Below are 21,384 nucleotides of genomic sequence, written 5' to 3' on the forward strand. Positions count from 1 at the left end.
GTCTCTCTCTGATTACAAATAAATAAATACAATAAATACATAAGCATAAAGAAAATTGTTCAATTTAATTCTTCATGTCCAGCATCAATTTAAAAACTAAGCAGAGCCAGGCATGGTGGCACACACCTTTGATCCCAGCACTGGGGAGGCTGAGGTAGGAGGATCACCATGAGTTTGGGGGCACCCTGAGACTATATAGTGACTTTCAGGTCAGCCTGGGCTAGAGTGAGAACCTACCTCAAAAAAAAAAAAAGAAAATTAAGCAGAAAAGCCTTTATTATTTGCTGTTTCCCAACCCTAGAATTGAAGTGCAGTAATAATTAATAATCTAAAATGGATAGAAGAAATAAACTGAAATGCCTCTCAACTATATATAAAAAATTAGCCCACAAAATCATACTGTGAGAAATGAAAGGAACTGTGGTGCTTATTCAACCTAACTCTCACTTCTTCTCTTTCCCTTCTCATATTACAGATGAAGAAATTTAAAGCAAAGTAGTGAATCCCACCCTACCAAACTTGTGGAAATCAATCTAGTAGAACCTGCTAAATCTCATACTCCCCAAGTAGGGGTATACATGCTCAGACTTCCCCATGAGTAAGCGTGGCTAACAAACTACTCGGGTAATGAAAACTACATCGTAAAGAAAAAACTATAATCTAATTAAAAATGTAACTTTTTTAATCTTTGAAGAATTTGGGCCATAGTAACAATCATAAGGCACACAAAATAAAAAATCACCTACCGAAGGAGGCCAATTCCAACCTTTTTAAAAGCCTGAATACGTACTTGAATTTGGAGTGGGTGAATCATTAGTTTCATTAGCATTTCCTGATCTGGTAAAACAGAATCCAAATCTAATTCTTGACATTTCACAGCCTACAATAATGATAAAAAGTCAATAATTCAGTATTTTTCCCAAATTTAAAAACAAAACAGAATGAGCTAATAACTATCTTACCTTACTCACAAACATAGCATAGTAGCGGTGCAGTGGCAGGTGAAAGGTGACTTGGTTAGGTGCGGGCTAGAGTGAACAAAATCCACAAAGAACTTCAGATATTCCAGGAAGCTTTTAAACATTGAAAACATACTCCAACCCGAATTTATTCTTTATTTTGTCAACACTTAAAATTATAGAAGCTGGTGGAACATGTGTCTGGAGTTTGTTTGCAGTGGCTAGAGGTATACCCATTGTCTTCCTCCTCTCTCTATCTGCCTCATTCTCTGTCTCTCTCAAATAAATAAATGAATAAATTATTTTAAAAATCTGTAAAAAAAAAATTTAGAAGCTACAGCTTTAAAAGAAATCACGATTTATGACCTCTCAGTGGATGATACAGCTACACAAGACCTGCAAACTTGGAGGGGGAAAATGATGATATCAAAATAGAAAAGACTTGTTGGAAAGAATATGGGATTCAGAGGAGTGGTGACTGGGAAGAGGGAAAAGGAAGGATGGTTGTAGGGGATTGTGATCATGGTACTACCTATAGGTATGGAAGTTGTCAGTAAAAAGTTTTTCTTTAAAAAAAAGGGTGAAAAGGGGGCTGGAGAGATGGTTTAGCAGTTAAGGCACTTGCCTGCAAAGCCAAAGAACCCAGGTTCGATTCCCCCAGGACCCACAAAAGCCAGATACATAAGCCAGATGCATAAGGGACGCATGTATCTGGAGTTCATTTGCAGTGACTAGAGGCCTTGGCACACTCATTTTCTCTCTTTCTCTCCCTCTTTCTCTCTCTGTCTCCTCTCTATCTGGAATTTGATTATGGTGGCTGAAAGCCTTGGCTAATATTCATACTCTCATTCATATTCTCTCTCCCTCTCCCTCTCTCTCTCATTAAAAGAAAAAGGACACTCTGTTGGGCTTGCCTCAAAAAAAAAAAAAAAAAAAAAAAAAGAGGGGAAAGAATCACTACAGATAGAATTATCCCAATGCCTTAAGTGACAGTTCCTTAAAGGTCAGAATTAAATACTATTAATCTTTGAAACCTCTGAAACACAGAAATCTCAGGCACAGAAGAACATTTTAAAAACTTAAACTTAAACTTAAAGCAAATAAATAATTGCCACAGAAACAAAGAATGCAACAGATTTCCTTCTACAGTAGTCCATTTGAGACTCTGCAAAGACTTGCATACCCAACATGATACTAATAATTACAGTTCACATTCACCAAGTGCTTTCTGAAAAGTAGTCACCAGACTAAACACTTCATCTGCAATACTTCATTTAATTTTCATAAGAACCCTTTGTAGCAAGAGGTAACAATGGTCCCTTTTATATTTAGGAAAATTCAAACTTGAAAAACTTAAGTAACTTCTCAAAAAAAGTGATAAGCTGAAGCCCTAGTGAGGACTCCACCATTCTATTCAGAGTGGTAAAAGGACTGTAGCTTCAAACTGAAATATAACCTAAGAGCATCCTTAGATTACTTAAATAGCTCAGTGAAATGGCCATAATACCAGTGCCATACATATATGACACCATAACAAAAAACTCAGAAAATATGTCAGAGACCTAAAGCAGCCTTGTGAATATTACAAAATTGTACTTTAAATGCAAGGAATCATGGTTATCACCACAAAGCAAAAGTATTATCACTCTTGCCCTTCCTAGGCAAACTGAAAAACTGAAAAGTTTCTATTTGGTCTTAAAACTTTTTAAGTATTTGTTTGTTTGTTGTTTTGGGTTATGGGTTTTTTCTAGGTAGGAGCTCACTCTAACCAAAAAGGCCTAGAACTCACCTGTAGCCCCAGGCTGGCCTCACACTCACGATAATCCTTCCACCACAGCCTCTTGAGTGCTGGGACTAAAGGCATATATGCTATCATGCCCAGCTTTATAATTTCTTTTAATATTTATTTATTTAAGAGGGGAGGGAAGAAGAGGGGAGGGGAGGAAAAGAGAAAGGAGTGGGGAGGAGGGGACAGGAAAGATAAAAAGAGAAAGAATAGCCGGGTGTGGTGGCACACGCCTTTAGTCCCAGCACTTGGGAGGCAGAGGTAGGAGGATTGCCGTGAGTTCGAGGCCACCCTGAGACTCCTTAATGAATTCCAGGTCAGCCTGGGCTACAGTGAGACCCTACCTCAAAAAAAAAAAAAAAAAGAGAGAAAGAATAGGAATGCCAGGGCCTCTACCCATTGCCAATGAACTCCAGATGCATGTTCCTCATTGTACATCTGGCTTTCCATGGTTACTAGGAAAGTGAATTTAGGTCCTTAGGCTTTGTAGGCAAGTGCCTTAACCGTTGAGCCACCTCTCCAGCCCCAGATTTACTTTTATAAGTTTTTAATAAATACTTTCCTGTTTAAAATTTTTATCCAAAAGATTCAAGCAATTATTCTATTATGGTACCATTGTAAGGAGTACATGAAGTCACAATATGTCATATCTCCAAAATAATTATTTTTCCAAATCAGTATGAGCCATTCTCTTCAATATGTGAAAGCTATAGAAAATTGCTTTTATAAGTAAGTTTGCCCTTGGGGTTGGAGAGATGGCTCAGTCAGTAAAGAGCTTGCTGCACAAACATGGGAACCTGACTTTGGATCCCCAACACATACATAAAACTGGGCATGGTGATACTCTCCTACAATACAGTGGTGATGAAGTGGAGACATGAGGATGCTTAGGACTTGTTGACTAGTTAATCTAGTCTAGCCTACACACACAAACACGAATACATAGAGGCATGCAAACCATACTCACATCCACACATTAAAAAAAGTTCTTTGCATTCCCAACATTTTTCAGTAATCTTGTGGCTGTGTCAAAATGTTTTCTAGGGCTGGAGAGATGGCTTAGTGGTTAAGGGACTTGCCTGTGAAGCCTAAGGACCCATGACTCTCCAGGTCCCACCTAAGCCAGGCACACATGATGATATAAGCACGCAAGGTTGCACATATGCATAAGATGGTGCACACGTCTGGAATTCAATTGCAGTGGCTGGAGGCCCTGGCATGCGAATTCTCACATTTTCTCTCACTATCTCTCATTAAAAAAAAAAAAAATGTTTTCTAAAATACAAAACCATGTTTGAAGCTGCTATAATGAAACCTACTATTTTGTATACTAAACTAAAAGGTAATTTAAAAAAAAACTGGAGGGGAGAGCCGGGTGTGGTGGCGCACGCCTTTAATCCCAAATCAGCCTGGACTACAGTGAAACCCTACCTCAAAAAAAAAAAAAAAAAAAAAAAGCCAGATGCACAAAGTGGCATATGCATCATTTGCAGTGGCAAGACACCCCCTAGCATGCATTCATATATTTCTCTCTACCCTTCCACTTGCAAATGAGTAAGTTAAAAAAAAATGTAAATTTTAAGCAGGGTCTCACTCGAGCACAGGCTGGCCTTGAACTCAACAGCAATCCTATCTTAGCCTCCTGAGTACTGGTATTAAAGATATGAGCCACCACACCTGGCTTTTAAAAATATTTTTTAAGGGGAGGAAAAAAACAGACAATTCAACACACACACACACAGATCCTTCTGCCCAAGATTCAAAATTCAGATTGGGGGACTAGGGAGGAAAGCACTATGTGTGAAACATGGTCTTCTAACTGCATATGCCATCTTCTAACTATTCCAACATACTATCTTGTCAACTTTTCTCCAGTCATTATTAATAAAAATCATCTTGGGCTAGAGAGATGGCTAAGTGGTTAAGGCATTTGCCTGCAAAGCCAAAGGATTTCGGTTCAATTCCCCAGGACCCACATAAGCCAGATACACAAGGTGGTGTGTCTGGAGTTCATTTGCAGTGGCTAGAGGCCCTGGTACACCTATTTTCTTTCTCTTTCTCTCCCTCTCTCCTTCCCTCTCTCTCTCCCTCCCTCCTTCTTTCTCTCTTGTTCTCTCAAATAAATAAATAAAAAGTTTTAAAACAAATCATCTTTCTTTAAGCTTATCTTTTCATATTCTCTAACAAGATTATTGTGCAAATAATAAAACTATAAGCCAGGCATGATGACACATGCCTTTGATCCCAGTACTCAAGACGCATGGGTAGGAGGATCATTATGAGTTTGAGGCCAGCCTGAGACTACAGTGTGAATTCCAGGTCAGCCTGGGCTAGAGTGAGACCCTACCTCAAAAAAAAAAAAAAAAAAAAAAAGACAAAAAAGAAATTTTTAAAAAATTTAAACTTAATCGCCCCATCCTATTAACATTTTTACCAACACTTCTAAATTCTTCATAATTTTAACTCATGAAAAACAATGACACACATACATTAAATGGAAAAAGAAGTATGCCTTTCTTTTCTAGGAAAAAAGAAATCTCTTACATATTAAAAGAAATAGTTGTCTTTTTTAACATCATTTTTTGTTTTGTTTTGTTTTTTTGGTTTTTTGAGGTAGGGTTTTGCCCTAGCCCAGGCTGACCTGGAATTCACTATGTAGTCTCTTGAACTCGTGGCGATTCTCCTACCTCTGCCTCCCTAGTGCTGGGATTAAAGGCATGTACCACCATGCCTGGCTTTTAACAACATTTTTGAAAGCTCTTATAATATTTCCATTTGCCCTATGAAAAATATACTCATAATTTTCAAGATTATTTATCAAATGTCAAAAATATACAAACTTGGGCTGGAGAGATGGTTTAGCAGTTAAGGGCTTGCCTGTCAAGCCTAAGGACCCCGATTCGAGGCTTGATTCCCCAGGACCCACGTTAGCCAGATGCACAAGGGGCACACGCGTATGGAGGTCGTTTGCAGTGGCTAGAGGCCCTGGCATGCCCATTCTCTATCTATCTATCAGCCTCTTTCTCTCTCTGTCCCTCTCAAGTAAATAAATAAATAACAAAAAATTTAAAACATATATATACACACAGACACACACACACACAAACAAATAAATTGGTGACACAGCTCAGTATTAGAGCAACTGGCTTGTATCAAGGCCCTGTGTTCAATCCCCAATACCACAATTGAAAAAAAATGCATACACACACACACATACATACCTCATCTACAAAGTTAATAGCATCAAACCAGTCTTGAAGAGCTTCAAGGCAGTATCTCACAACATTTCGGGTATATTCTTGAGTTTCCTAAAATAGTAAGTTATGTAAAGTTTATAGTTAAAATGTATATAGTTTTAACATCAAATTATGTATAATAATAATTACATGCATGCATATATAATGGTAGCATACATATTCAAGATATCACTATATTTCCTACTTCAAGAAAAAACATTCCACTCTACTAAAAATAACAACCATTGACAAATACAAAATTTTCAGAATACAACATGTTTTTTTATTTTTTTCTAGTATTTTTTCATTTTTATTTATTTGAGAGAGAGGTAGATAGAGAAAGAATGAATGGATGTGCCAGGGCCTCTAGCCCTCCTGCAAATGAAGGCATGCACCATATTGTATATCTGGCTTAAGTGAGTCCTGGGGAATCGAACTGGGGTCCTTTAGCTTTGCAAACAAGCACCTTAACCTCTAAGCCATCTCTCTAGCCTGGTTTTTAAAATATTTTTAAAATTTATTTATTTGAGAGAGAAAGAGGCAGATAATCTTTTTATATAATTATATTCCTAACAATAAATCTAAGTTGGAAATTTCAATATTTTATTTATGTATATGTATGTGTTTGCACACATGCATGTGTGTGTGCATGTGGGCATACCAAGCCTCTTACTGTGATGAACACTAGACACATGATCCAGTTTTTGTACCTGGCTTTACATGGGTGCTGGGGAACTGAGGCTAAGCTAGCAGCCTTTGCAAGTAAGCCATTTCCCCTGTCTCTTGTCCCTGGAAAACATTTAAAATAAATTTAAATCAAGAGCTCCCCCACCAAATATATATATAATAAATTCCTGCTGGGTGTGATGGCACACACCTTTTTTAAAAAAATATTTTATTTTTGTTTATTTATTAGAGAAAGAGAGAGAGACAGAAATAGGCAGAGAGAGAGAGAGAGAATGGGCGTGACAGGGCCTCTAGCCCCTGCAAACGAACTCCAGATGCATGCACCCTTTTGTACATATGGCTTACGTGGGTCCTTGGGAGTTGAACCTGGATCCTTTGGCTTTGTAGGCAAGCACCTTAACCACTAAGCCATCTCTCCAACCCAGCATACACCTTTAATCCTAGCACTTGGGAGGCAGAGGTAGGAGGATTACCATGAGTTCAAAACCACCCTGAGACTATATAGTAAATTCTAGGTCAGCCTGAGCTAGAATGAGACACTACCTGGAAAAAACAGAAACAACCCCCTCCAAAATATATATATATATTATAAATTCCTTAATGCCCTATTTAATGTCTTTTGGGGTTGAAGAAAAAGTATTGAAAATAAATATGATGTTGGCTGCATAATATTATAAATGTACTTAGTATCATTGAATTGTACATCTAAAAATGGTTAAAGGTACGCTTTGTTGTGGCTATTCTATGCAAATTTTAAATGAAATGCAGAACATGTAAGTGCTGCAGTTCCCCTGTGATATCTTTGCTTGCAATACAATTTGAAAAATGAACTGGCAAGTGTGGGCCATTTGAAATAACAGCAGTGTGGGCTGGAGAGATGGCTTAGGCTAAGACACTTGCCTGCAAAACCTAATGACCTGGTTCAATTCTCCAGTACCCACATAAAGCTAAATGCAGTAGTCAGTTTGCAGCAGCTAGAGGCTCTGGTGCACCCATCCTCATTCCCCCCCCCCCCACCACCGGCCCCTGGCAAATAAATAAAGTTATTTTTTAAAACAGAATTAACAGTAGTGTGAAAGGCAATTACTACGTCATATGGTAAAATGGGCCCATTTTTTAGTTGTTTTAAGCTAAATGAAAATATAATCAAGAGAAGTCGCTTGTAAAAAATATATAAGCAAACAATCTGAATAAAAATTACACACACATACACATACACACACACACACACACACACACAAAGAGCAACTTTTCCCAGGGGATATGAGAAGTTGGAATTGGGAGGTGTGTGGCTTTCTTTTGGAGGTTAATATAAATGTCAAATTAGAAAGTAGCTGGATGCACAACCTTAGGAATACAATTCAAACCACTGAATTATACACCTTAAAGTGGTTAAAATGGTAAATATATCCAAGATAAACAATTTTAAATGTATTTTAGATATCAATGTATAACATAACAAAATGACAAATTAAAAAACTTCAGCTACCTGTATGAATTATTCTGTGCCTTCAAAAAAAAGTCTTACATTCATTGTTTTTTCCCCCTTTTCTTATTCTTCTTTTTGACAGGGTTTCTTACTCAAACTTACTATGTAGCTGAGATGGGCCTTGAAATCCTTATCCTCCTGCTCTACCTCCTGAGTGCTGGGATTTCGAGTGTGAGCCACCGCACTAAGCTTGCTTCCCCTGGATGCTGAGAAAACAGGCCTGAGCCACCACACCACATCCATTCATTCCTGATCTCTTCTTTACCTTGCTCTTACCATCCTCCTGTCAATGCCTCCACAACAAGATCATGCAGGTCCCGTCTATTTTGCTGCCACCACCCAGTCCAAGCTTCACTTATCTGGTCACCTTGCCAACAGTCTCACTCTGTCCCCATCTATCCTGTACAAGATTTATCTTTATAAAATATTATCTTATACATTCTATTACCCCATCTTTTTCACTAAAGAAAAAAATTGAATGGCACTTTCAAGTTAACAATAAATAATCTGTTTGAATCAACTAAAGTGACAGGTAATTTATATGTAAATAACTTTGAAAATGAAATATTCCATTTTCAAAGGTTTGGCCAACAAGGATCTATTATATGATCTTATCACAAGTATAAGCACTACATACTTCCTGGAAAACAACATGGCTTGTAAATACCAAGAATATTTTAAGTGAGAGATAATAATTCCACTTTTAAATATAGTACATTTTAAAACTGTGTTCAGATTAACTCTCTCTCATCAGCCCACCACTACCTTCTCCGTCCCCCTAACAAAGTATCTGGTATGTTTACTGACAACTCACTTCAGCAAATTACTTAAATTTTGAGTCTCACTTTCTTCCTAAGATGGGCATAATGCATACATAAATATAAAAATAAAATATGCACAGGGCTGGAGAAATGGCATAGCAGATAAGGTACTTGTCTGTGACGTCTAAGGACCCATGTTTGACTCTCTAGGTCACACATAACCCAGATGCACATGGTGACGCAAGCACGCAAGGTTGTACATATGCACAAGGTGGCACACGTGTCTGGAGTTTGATTGCAGTGGCTGAAGGCCGTGGCATGCCAATTCTCTCTCTCATAAAAAACTTGCAAAAAAAAATATGTACATAAAATGTTTGATGCCACAGTTTGCCTTTGTGCCTTATTAGCAAGTAGTTACATGTTGATAAGAGTTAAAGCTAGACTCAATGGTGATCATATCTGCCTACGTTTTGCCACTAAGAAGGAAGTTTTGCAACCTATCTTGTTTCTCTCAGAGAGCCAAAGTTAAAATTCTAGAAAGTGTCACTCCTTTATACAATCTACCAGTTATTAGTCTATTATTTAAAGTCTGGTGGTCTCCTAACTTATGTTAGTTGTACTGTTCTTTTAAAGTAGCCCTTAATGCTTTTTTTTTTAATTTTTTTATTTATTTATTTAAGAGCAACAGACACAGAGAGAAAGACAGATAGAGGGAGAGAGAGAGAATGGGCACGCCAGGACTTCCAGCCTCTGCAAACGAACTCCAGACACGTGCGCCCCCTTATGCATCTGGCTAACGTGGGACCTGGGGAACCGAGCCTCGAACCGGGGTCCTTAAGCTTCACAGGCAAGCGTTTAACCACTAAGCCATCTCTCCAGCCCCCTTAATGCTTTTAAAAATCATAAAGCATTCAGGGCAATTGACAATAAATCACATAACATCTCATTATATACTGCTTAATCATTTTGGTTTTTTCTTTTTATGGTAGAGAATGTAGATATAGAAATAGTTGTCTTGCTGGGCGTGGTGGCACACACCTTTAATTCCAGCACTTGGGAGGTAGAAGTAGGAGGACTGCTGCGTGTTCAAGGCCACCCTAAGACTACATAATGAATTCCATGTCAGCTTGAACTAGAGTGAGACCCAACCTTAGAAAGCCAAAAAGTTATCTTAATTTTATATAATAATAAGGTCTCTTCTGGTTTCCATTTCTAAAACATGTCTGCACTGCTGCTATTAAAAAAAAAAAAGAAAAAAAAAGCTCTGGACATTCTTGCTGAGAAACCCATAGAGCTAAGTGTTAAAGAACACCAGATCTGGAATCAGATTTTCAAATTTATCTTCTATTTGTAGCAGTGTGTACGCAGGAAACTGTCTCACCTCTGAAGAAAGTAGATGATGCTATGTAGTTTATAAGAGATGCTATTAAAATCAGATGAGAAAATGTGAACAGCACAATGTCTGGGATAGCAGTGAAGCTCATCAGAGAACATTTTTGCTAGGCATGTTGGTGCATGCCTTTAATCCCAGCACTCAGGAGATTGAGGCAGGATGATCACTGAGTTTGGGGCCACCCTGAGACTACATAGTGAATTCTAAATCAACCCAGGCTAGAGTGAGACCTTACCTCAAAACACCAGAGAGGGGGGAAGGAACATTTTTAACTAAAAAACAGCCTGTTTTTCTTCCTGTCTTCTTTACTTCTTAGGTTAACAGAACAGCATACTGTAATCCTGGCTTGAAGAACTGAAAGTAAACTACTGCCTGGAAACTGGTTTTCATTAATAGAGAGACAGATATAAACCCAGCCTCATACTTCATCTCCTCCTAAGCACAGTTGTCAGAAAAATCTGCCTAAAACAACAGTCTCCTCATATGTAACTACCTTATGAAGCATCTTACTCTGGTTTTCTCCTCTCCCTTTCCCAGAATGTGAGTTCTTCTTTCATAGTTCATAGCTCACTCCCTCCTTGATTTCATCCCATCCTTTAATGACAAATACCACTTAAATTACCAAAGGTCTTGAGCTTATAACCTCAATCCAGATTTTTCTTTTGAGCACAAGATTCATATACCCAACTGCCTTTTCACTATTTCCACTTGGAAAGTTCATAGACATGTCAAACAAGACCTCTAACTCTGATCAATCTCTATTTATCTATCATCTATGTAATCTATCATCTATCACTGATTGTGTGTGTGTGTTAGTATTGGGGATCATACCCAGGGCCTATGTTAGGAAAGTATTCTACCACTGAGCCACATTCACAGCCATAACTCTGATCTTTCTTTAAACTCCCTTTGCTATCCTGTATTTTATCTTTAAACATATTATCTGATACATAGTTACTGCACGGTGTTTCAAGTTGCTGATTAAGAGCAGCAGCCTGAGAAAGCAAAGGGTTTGTTTTGGCTTACAAGCTCAAGAAGCTCCATGATGGAAGGGGGAAATGATAGCATTAGCAAAGGGTGGACATCACCTCCTGGCCAACATCAGATGGACAACAGCAGCAGGAAAGTATGCCAAACACTGGCAAGAAAAAACTGGCTATAACACCCCTAAGCCCACCCCAAACAATACATCACCTCCAGGAGGCTCCAATTCCCATACTGCTACCAGCTGGGGACCTAGCATTCAGAACGCATAGGTTTATGGGGGGTTATTTATTTTTAAGCAGAAAGAGATAAAGTGAAGAGAGACTGAGAGAGAATGGTCACACCAGAGCCTCCAGCCACTGCAAGGTAACTCCAGATGCATGCACCATTTGAACCCCAGTCATTAACCTTGTCAGACATGCTCCTTAACCACTAAGCCATCCCTCTAGCCCAGGCTGTTTTTATTAAAAAGCTTGTCTCAGGACTGAGGAGATGGCTTAGTGGTTAAGGCACTTACTTGCCTGTACAGCCTAAGGGCTCAGGTTCAATTCACCAGGACTCACGTAATCCAGATGCACATGTGTTGCATGTGTCTGTTCATTTGCAGTGGCTGGAGGCCCTGGAACGTCCTCTCTCTCTCTCTCTCTCTCTCTCTCTCTCTCTCTCTCTTCCTCCCTCCCTTCTCCCTCCCTATTTTACTCCCTCCCTCCCCCCTCTCTCTATTTTCCTCTCTATCTTCCTCCCTCCCTCCCTCCCTCTCTCTCTCGCTCTCTCTCTATCTATCTTCCTATCTTCCTCTTTCTCTGTCTCTCTCTCTCTATCTTCCTTTCTATCTCCCCCCCCCGTATCTTCCTTTCTATCTCTCTCATATAAAATAAATTAAAAAAATATTTTTTTAAAAAAAAAGCTTGTCTACAACCACATGGCTAGAGGAGGTGTCATTAGGGGTGAATCTGATTTCTAGCTCAAAGGTATGCAGAGCACTTGATCTCTACCTGGGTACCTGCTGTTTTGCTGTTGTGTGCTTCCTTGTTTGCACTACTGGCTGGTGGTGGCTTGTTCTCTCTGCTTAGATCTGTGAAAGAGGGCCAACTTCTGCCATCAAGAGAACAACTCCAGAATCTGTAAGCTTCAAATAAATCCCTTCCTCCCATAAACTGTATCTGATTTGGAAGTTCATCTCAGCAGCATGAAGCTGACAACAATCGCTATGAGTTCGAGGCCAGCCTAGAGCTACAGGGTAAACTCAAGGTCAGTCTGGACTATAGTGGGCCCTACCTCAAAATTAAATAATTAATTTAAGTGAGCAAACAGAAAAGAACCACATCTTTTTGGTTCAATGCAAAATACCTAAGATGTGGACAGTGTCTAATATAGAACAGCATTTAACAAATATTTTTTGAGTAAATGAGCAAACAAACCTTACACTTTGACAGGTTTTTTTTTTTTTAATACCATTTATTTATTTGAGATAGAGACAGAAAGAGAGAGAGTATATGGGCACATCAGGGCCTCTTGCCACTGCAAACAGACTCTAAGTGTGTGCACCACTTTGTGCAGCTGGCTTTATGTGGGTACTGGGGAATCAAAACTCAGGCCATCAGCCTCTACAAGCAAGGGCCTTTAACAACTGAGCCATCTCTCCAGTCCCAGGTGCTTTTTGTTTGTTGGTTTGATTTGGCTTGAGTTATGGAGGTAGGGTCTCACTCTAGCCCAGGCTGATACGGAATTCACTACGTAGTCTCAGGCTGGGCTAGAGCTCACTTTGATCCTCCTATGCCTCACAAGTTCTGGGATTAAAGGCATGAACCACCAGGCCCAGCTTGTTTTTTCCTTTTTTTAAAAAGAAAAATAAATGCTTCAGTAGAAATAAAACAAGTTACTATGAAAACACACAGGACAGAATCTGACTAAGGGAACTTAAAATGAGTCTTATGAGTACACTTTCTGAAAAGCTTACCCTAATGGTTTTTCACTATGGCTAAAATTATTACTCAGGCTCAAATACACTACAAATTAATTAAAATCTCTAACAGCCCAGACATGTATATACTTTAAAACTTCCCAGAGAATTCTCCATGTAACAGAAGCACTAGTAAAAGAAAGGAGAATGAGAAAGCATATGTAAAAACTTGAACAAAAGCTCAGGAACCAAGAAAAGATGCTGGAATAAAAAATAATAACAGATGCTAAAATAAGGAATACTAAATAATCAAGGCATAGAGATGGCACAAGAAGATGAATTACAAAATTAAGGGCAAATTATGGATAATTTAAATCATTTAGGATGTCACTAAGTGACATGAAGGAAAAAAAAAGAAAATACAGTATAGGTAAGACCCTATCTTGAAAAAATTCAAAAATAAAAAATAAAATACAGTATAATTTTTTAAAGTTAATGGGAAAAGCTGAGGGCCATAGTATACACATGTAATCCCATCATTTAAAAAGATGAGGCAAGGAGGATTATGAGTTCAAGGCTAAACAAAGAGACATTATTTGGAAAATATATAAATTAAAGCCAATGGGGAACAGGTGGCTCAAGGTATGTATCTGCAGTAGAAAGCCTATCTTGCATGCATGAGGCCCTGTATCCAATCCCTAACATTTACACATATGCACACCCATGCATACACACACACACACACACACACACAAACACACACACATACACGTTGATTAGGAATTTAAGAAATTTCATGTGCCTAAAATATTAACACAAACAAATGGTCTTTTTGTTTGTTTGTTTTTCAAGGTAGGGTCTCACTCTAGCCCAGGCTGACCTGGAATTCTATGGAGTCTCAGGGTGGCCTCGAACTCATGGCAATCCTCCTACCTCTGCCTCAGCTACTCTTTAAATGCAGATGCCTCACAACTTTGGTGTATTTGAAGTGGGTCCAGATTTTAAAAGACCATTTGTTTGCCAGATGTGGTGGCAAACTTCTTTAATCCCAGCACTCAAGAGGCAGAGGTAGTAGGAATCGCCGTGAGTTCGAGGCCACCCTGAGACTCCATAGAATTCCAGGTCAGCCTGGGCTAGAGTGAGACCCTACCTCGAAAAACCAAAAAAAAAAAAAAAAAGAAGAACAGCTGAATATAGCCAGGTATGGTGGTGCATACCTTTAATCCCAACACTAGGAAGGCAGGGGTAAGAGGATCGCCGTAAATTCGAGGCCACCCTGAGACTCCATAGTGAATTCCAGGTAAGCCCGGGCTAGAGTGAGACCCTACCCCCCCCCAAAAAAATAGCTGAATTTAAGCCAGGCATGGTGGTGTATGCCTGAAGGCAGAGGCAGGAGGATACCAAGAGTTCGAGGCCACCCTGAGCTAGAGTGAGACCCTACCTCAAAAAAAAAAAAAAAAGAAGAAGAAAAAGAAAAAGAAAAAGAAGTCAGGCATGGTGGCACATGCCTTTAAGCCCAGCACTTGGGTGGCAGAGGTAGGAGGACTGCCATGAGTTCGAAGCCACCCTGAGAATGCACAGTGAATTCCAGGTCAACCTGAGGTAGAGTGAGACCATACCTCAAAAAAACAAAAATAAATAAATAAATAAATAAATAAGGGCTGCAAAGATGGTTTAGCGGTTAAGGTGCTTGCCTGCAAAGCCAAAGGACCCAGGTTCCATTCACCAGTTCCCATGTAAGCCAGAGGCATAAGGGGGTACACGCATCTGGAATTCAGAGGCCCTGGCACACACCCATTCTCTCTCTCTTTCTCTCTCTCTCCCTCTCTCTCTTTCTCTCTCTCAAATAAATAAATAAAAATAAAATGTTTTTAAAAACAATAGCTGAGGGGAGGGGATATGATGGAGAATGGAATTTCAAAGGGAAAGGTGGGGGGGAGGGTATTACCATGGGATACTTTTTATAATCATGGAAAATGTTAATAAAAATTGAGAAAAAAAATTTTTTAATTAATAACATAATAGCTGAATTCATGGAAGAAAATATGGAACTATTCTAAGGAACACATAAATTTATGTAAAAGAGCCTCTTAAATCACCTGTGAGGAAGAGCTCATCTTACTATCCTATCTCTATTTTGTTTTGTTTGGGGTTTTTTTTTTGTTCTTTTGTTTTGCTTTATTCATAAAAGGATAAGAAAACCAACTGAAAAGTTCATCTAGTTTTACACAAGTTGACCAAGTTGCACAAGCTAAGACAGGTAAAACCATGGCTAGAACAAAGGGTTTCAAAAGATTTCCACTATAGGGCTGGGGGGGGGTGGCTCAGCAGTTAAAGACACTTGCTACCAAAGCCTACCATCTGATACTGTATATATGTAAGTAGAAGAATAGATTAATGGAGGATGAAAAGGCCTAAGTGAGGTCAGGGGAAGAGATTGAGCAAAGGAAAGGTGGAGGGAGGGCCTATCAAAATCTAAGAGGATATAAATAAATCATATGGAAACCTAAAAAAAAAAAAAAAAAAAAAAAAACTTACCATCCAAGATTCAACTCCCCAGTGCCTACATAGGATGAGACACACAAAGTGGCATAAGCATCTGGAGTTTGTTTACAGTAGCTAGAGGCTCTGGCATGCCCATGCTCATTTACTCATTCACTCTTGTTCTCGCTCTCTCTCTCTCTCTCTCCTTGCAACTAAATAAATTTAAAACAAAAATTCCACTATAAAATCTTACCCAGAATTCTAACTGATGCACACTAACAGGTTTGAATTTCTGCTATCATATAGCAAAGTCTTAGTCAAGTCCATAGCTCAACAGTGTGGTGGTTCGAATAAGATATCCTCATAAAATAATGCATGGTCCCCAGCTAATGGCAATTTGGCAGGTAGAGCCTTGCTGGAGAAGTGTGTTGTTCGGGGTGGGCTACCCCTTGCCAGAACTCAGCTTTCTCTCTTCCTGCTACTTCTGCCTGCTGTGGCAGAGGTAATGTCCAGCCTCTGTTCATGCCATCATACAGTTTTCCCCTGAGACTGTAAGCCAAACTAAACAACTTTGCTCCCATTAGATGCTTTTTGGGTCTGTTGCTCTTTGCCAGCAGCAAGAAGGAATCTACAACTAAAAGGGTGAGAGAGCTGTATGCAGTGGTGCATGTCTTTAATTCCAGTTCACAGAAAGCAGAGTTTGAGACCAGCCTGGACTAAAGTGAGAACCTACCTCAAAAAATCCAACAATTAAAAAAAAAAAAAAGTTACGGGATTCCATTTTTCTGGATTGCCCAAGGTTTCTGGAGACCCACCAAATCAATGCTTTGATAATATCAATAACTGGAATTGTGGTTAGATCTTAAAATTATAAACTCTAAGCCAGTTATGTTAGTACACATCTTTAACCCCAGCAGTTGGAAGGATGAGACAGGAGGGTTGCAAGATGGAGGCCAGCCCACAGTACAGAGGAAAACCTTGTGACCAAAAAATGTTACAAGGGCTGGAGAGATGGCTTAGTGGTTAACCGCTTGCCTATGAAGCCTAAGGACCCCGGTTCGAGGCTCGATTCCCCAGGACCCACGTTAGCCAGATGCCCAGGGGGCACACGTGTCTGGAGTTTGTTTGCAGTGGCTGGAAGCCCTGACGCGCCCATTCTCTCTCTCCCTCTGCCTCTTTCTCTGTCACTCTCAAATAAATAAAGAAAAAATTAAAAAAAAAAAAATGTTACAAAAATTTTTGAGGACTATCCTTACCCCTTAAAAGTCAAGAAGTAGGGCTGGAGAGATGGCTTAGCGGTTAAGCCCTTGCCTGTGAAGCCTAAGGACCCCGGTTCAAGGCTCGGTTCCCCAGGACCCACGTTAGCCAGATGCACAAGGGGGCGCACGCGTCTGGAGTTCGTTTGCAGAGGCTGGAAGCCCTGGCGCGCCCATTCTCTCTCTCTCCCTCTATCTGTCTTTCTCTCTGTGTCTGTTGCTCCACTCTCAAATAAATAAAATAATTTAAAAAAAAAAAGTCAAGACGTAGCCGGGCATGGTGGTGCACGCCCCTTTAATCCCAGCACTCAGGAGGCAGAGATAGGAGGATCTCCATGAGTTCAAGGCTACCCTGAGACTACATAGTGAGTTCTAGGTCAATCTGAGAGCTAGAGTGAAGCCCTACCTCAAAGAAAAAAAAAAAAAAGGTCAAGAAAGAAGAATTTGGCAAGAGGCAATGGATCAAATGAAACAATAATGCTGAAAGTAGAGTATTACTAAGCTCCAAAAGGAGTGTTCAAAATAGGGACAGGCTAGGAAGATCTGATGATATAAATCAACTTCAACCTAAGAATAAAATACACTCACAGTTCAGCTTCCACAAAGCTGAATTCAATTTGAAACAGAATTACATACTGCACATTACACATAAGTAAAAATATCAGTGTTTTCAAATTCTTTTTCTTAAATCATTTTTAAAATGCAGAAATTAACATAAAATTTCCAACATACCCTAACTTTACAGTGCGATAAAAGTCCCCACATTGGCTGTGCACAGGCCTCCAGCTCAGCAGCAAAGGCAGCATAGTAGGTCTGAGACTCAAATTCTACATGTTCATTGAGCTCTCGCTTGTTTAAGTTCATACCTTGCAAAATGAAAGCATAAATGGACTTTGTCAAATGGAAGCAATTATTCAATTTAAATGAAGTACAACATTTCTCAGTATTCAACAGTTTTATGCAAACAGCATGTATTGTACATAGTGTGTGTATATATAAAAATTATATATGTAAATAATTTATGACAAAAGATCAAATGACCTAGTCCTTTTAGTAGTTTTTACAAACTAGGATTTCTTAGAACACTTTGTGAATTTCAAATAACTGAATGTCTTTAAATAAGAAAGTCAAAACAATTTTAACTGATAGTAGTCAAAATTTTTATACACTGGGCTAGAAGGATTGCTTAGTGGTTAACGCACTTGCCGGCGAAGCATAAGGACCTAGGCTCGATTATTCAATACCCACATAAGCCAGATGTACAAGGTGGCACTTGCATCTGGAGTTCATTTGTAATGGTTGGAGGGCCCTAGTGTGTCCATTCTCTATCTGCCTTTTCCTCCCTCCCCTCCTCCACCTCCCTCCTTCACTCCCTCTCTATCAAGAAAAATAAATGAATAAATAAACAATCTATGAACATGTAAACCTGCCTAGCAAAATAAATATTTCGTTTCTAGACTAATAGTGTTACATGCCAGCAAAAAATTATACTTACTTCCGTTTAGTAATCCCCCACTATGCTTTTATGAACAACTCATTCTTTTTTTACAAATAATTAATTAAAATAATAAAACACTTCATGTGAGAATTGTACATTATGGTTTTCAGCTAGTATTTAACAATGCAGTATTAGCCAATTTGTGAACCAAAAATATTAAGAGTGGTCAAATTCATACCTTGAAAGAAAGATACAAAGTTCATCCATGTAACTAATAAACCATGGTCCTCCAAAAATCTCTTAGCCACACTTTGATGAGAAAGAATATTAATAAAATCACTAACGAGAGGCCAATAAGTGTTATTCTTCAGTAATGCTTCTCCACAGTTCACCACCACATGTAAACTATTTTCTTCATCTGAAAGGGACACACACAGCCCAAGTTAAAGAACTTGAAAGAAACATCACCAATGACGTAAAATATTACACACTATAGAAACAGAACTAACTCTAACAAATCATTCAAAACCTGTGTGGGAGCCAGGCATGTTAGCATACACCTTTAATCCCAGCACTTTGGAGGCAGAGAAGTAAGAGGATCATCATGAGTTCGAGGTCATCCTGAGACTACATAGTGAATTTCAGTCAGCGTGGGCTAAAGAAAGACCCTACCTCAGTTTAAAAAAATTGTATAGCCATAAATAGCTGTGGGCTGGAGAAAAGGCGCTTGCCTGCAAAGCCTAAGGACCCAAGTAAAATTCCCCAGTACCCACATAAAGCCAGATGTACAAGGTGGCACATGTACCTAGAGTTCATTTGCAGTGGCTGGAGGCCCTGGCACACCCATTCATATTCTCTCATTCTCTCTCTCTCTCATTCTCAAATGAATAAATAATAAAAATCTATCTGATCCCAGGCATGTCATTTGCACTATCCGTATCCTCACCCTTAAATTGGGGGATTTAATGGCAACGGAATTAAATGAGATACTACTGTAAACTACTGAACACATTATTACAGTAATTACCATATGTCCTTCACATTACATGATACTGAGCTAGCTATATGTTTTAAAAGCCTCATTTTCTTTTCGTTTCTTTCTTTTTCTCAAGGTAGGGTTTCTCTCTAGCTCAGGCTGATCTGGAACTTACTCTTTAATCCTAGGATGGCCTTGATCTTACAGTGATCCTCCTCCTACCTCTGCCTCCCATGTGGTGGGATTAAAAGTGTGCACTACCATGCCCTGCACCAGCCTCATTTTCTTGCTTCTAATGATACATGTTTAGTTACAATCAGTAAAAGATTTTATCCCTAGATTTTCTTATTTTATCTTATCATTCAAATTTGCTTGATTTCAAATTGTATAATAATTACTCACTTATAATCAAAGAATAGATAAATGTAAGTTTTAGGAAACAGTGCATTTCACAGATAAAGAACAAAAAGCACATAACCTTCTTAAAATCGAAGAAAAAATCCTCAAAGTTTAAATGTTATTGGATTGAGAGAAATTAGGCAATAAAAAACTTTTAATCATTAAAACTGACTTTTAGCCGAGAATAGTGGTGTTCGCCTTTAATCCCAGCACTCAGGAGGCAGAGGTAGGAGGATCAGGGTGAGTTCGAGGCCACCCTGAGACTACATAGTGAATTCCAGGTCAGCCTGGGCTACAGAAAGACCCTACCTCAAAAAACTACACACAAAAAAAGGACATTTGTCCAATGTGGTGGTACATGCCTTAAATCCTAGCACTCAAGAGGCAGAAGAAGGAAGACTGCAGTGAGATAAAGCCAGCCTGAGACTAAGATCAGCCCAGGCCACAGTGATACCCTACCTCAAAAAAAAAAAAAAAAACACTTGATTTTTAGTATGTATGAACTAGTTCTGTTAACTTATTCCAATTTAACTGACTCACTAGGACTCCTAGAGGAGCCTTCAGTCCCACTGTAAAACATAAATACCTACAACACAGAGACTACTCAATGCTAGCACTAGGGATATAGTGTTCTAAAGTCACTTTTTGTTTCTGTTCATGCTAAGTGTTCTTTTAATCACAATTATAAAATTTAAATAAAAATATACAAAGTAGACAGGCATAGTAGCACAAATCTTGAATCCCAGCACTCTGGAAACAGAGGTAGAAGTATCACTGTGAGTTCAAGGCCACACTAGGACTACAGAGTGAGTCCCAGTAAAGCCTGGGCTAGAGTGAGACCTTACCTCATAAAAAAAGAAAAAAGAAAAAAAAAGAAAATGCATGTATATACAAAATAATGAAACATGAAAACATATGGAGAGGTATGACAGAAACTGGATGTGCTTTGAAAGGCAAAACAATAAGTGTACAAGGATACAAATTCTAAAAAAGTTAATAGTAGGAAAACCATAAAGGCCTAAAATAAATTTACATTCATATTGCTTCACAAAGATATTCTAACATTAAACATATTGAAACTAGAATTTGCAGGTAATGGCATATACAAGATGGGATGAAATTCAACTGAAGAAATACTATCCTGAAAATATTTTGCCCACAAGAGATTGCATTTCTCTATACAATGTACCATTTTTAAATGATTCTTTAACAAACTTTTTTCAGCTAAACACCTTCTTTTTCATTTCCACACATTGAATTTATGCTTTAGTCTATGGAATCATTTTATCTTTTTTTTTTTTTTTTTTTTTTCATGGTAGGGTCTCACTCTAGCTCAGGCTGACCTGGAACTTAATATGTAATCTCTGGGTGGCCTCGGACTCTCAGTGATGCTCCTACCTCTGCCTCCCAAGTGCTGGGATTAAAGGAGTGTGCCACCACGCCCAGCTTTTATCTTTTTTATTTCATTTTTATTTATTAATCCAAGAGAAAGAGGTAAATAGAGAATGGGTGTGCCAGGAACTCCAGCCACTACAAACAAACTTCAGACACATGCACTACCATGTGCGTCCAGAATCTGGGTCCTTAGGTTTCACAGGCAAACGCCTTAACCACTAAGCCATCTCCCCAGTCC

The 21,384-nt window shown here is 38.8% G+C and overlaps 1 protein-coding gene across 1 annotated transcript in view; it reads right to left on the bottom strand.

Annotated features, from left to right (window-relative positions):
• Positions 1-21,384, bottom strand: part of Ubr3 (ubiquitin protein ligase E3 component n-recognin 3) — a gene marked incomplete at its 5' end in the record, with an annotated part of 256,366 nt that overhangs the window by 133,220 nt on the left and 101,762 nt on the right. The window contains 5 exon segments of the mRNA XM_045148373.1: positions 791-880; positions 963-1,028; positions 5,967-6,053; positions 17,671-17,804; positions 18,615-18,794. Of these exon segments, the coding sequence (XP_045004308.1) occupies positions 791-880; positions 963-1,028; positions 5,967-6,053; positions 17,671-17,804; positions 18,615-18,794 (557 nt within the window).

This window comes from Jaculus jaculus, chromosome 4 (assembly GCF_020740685.1).
Source record: "Jaculus jaculus isolate mJacJac1 chromosome 4, mJacJac1.mat.Y.cur, whole genome shotgun sequence".
Taxonomy (NCBI): Eukaryota; Metazoa; Chordata; class Mammalia; order Rodentia; family Dipodidae; genus Jaculus; species Jaculus jaculus.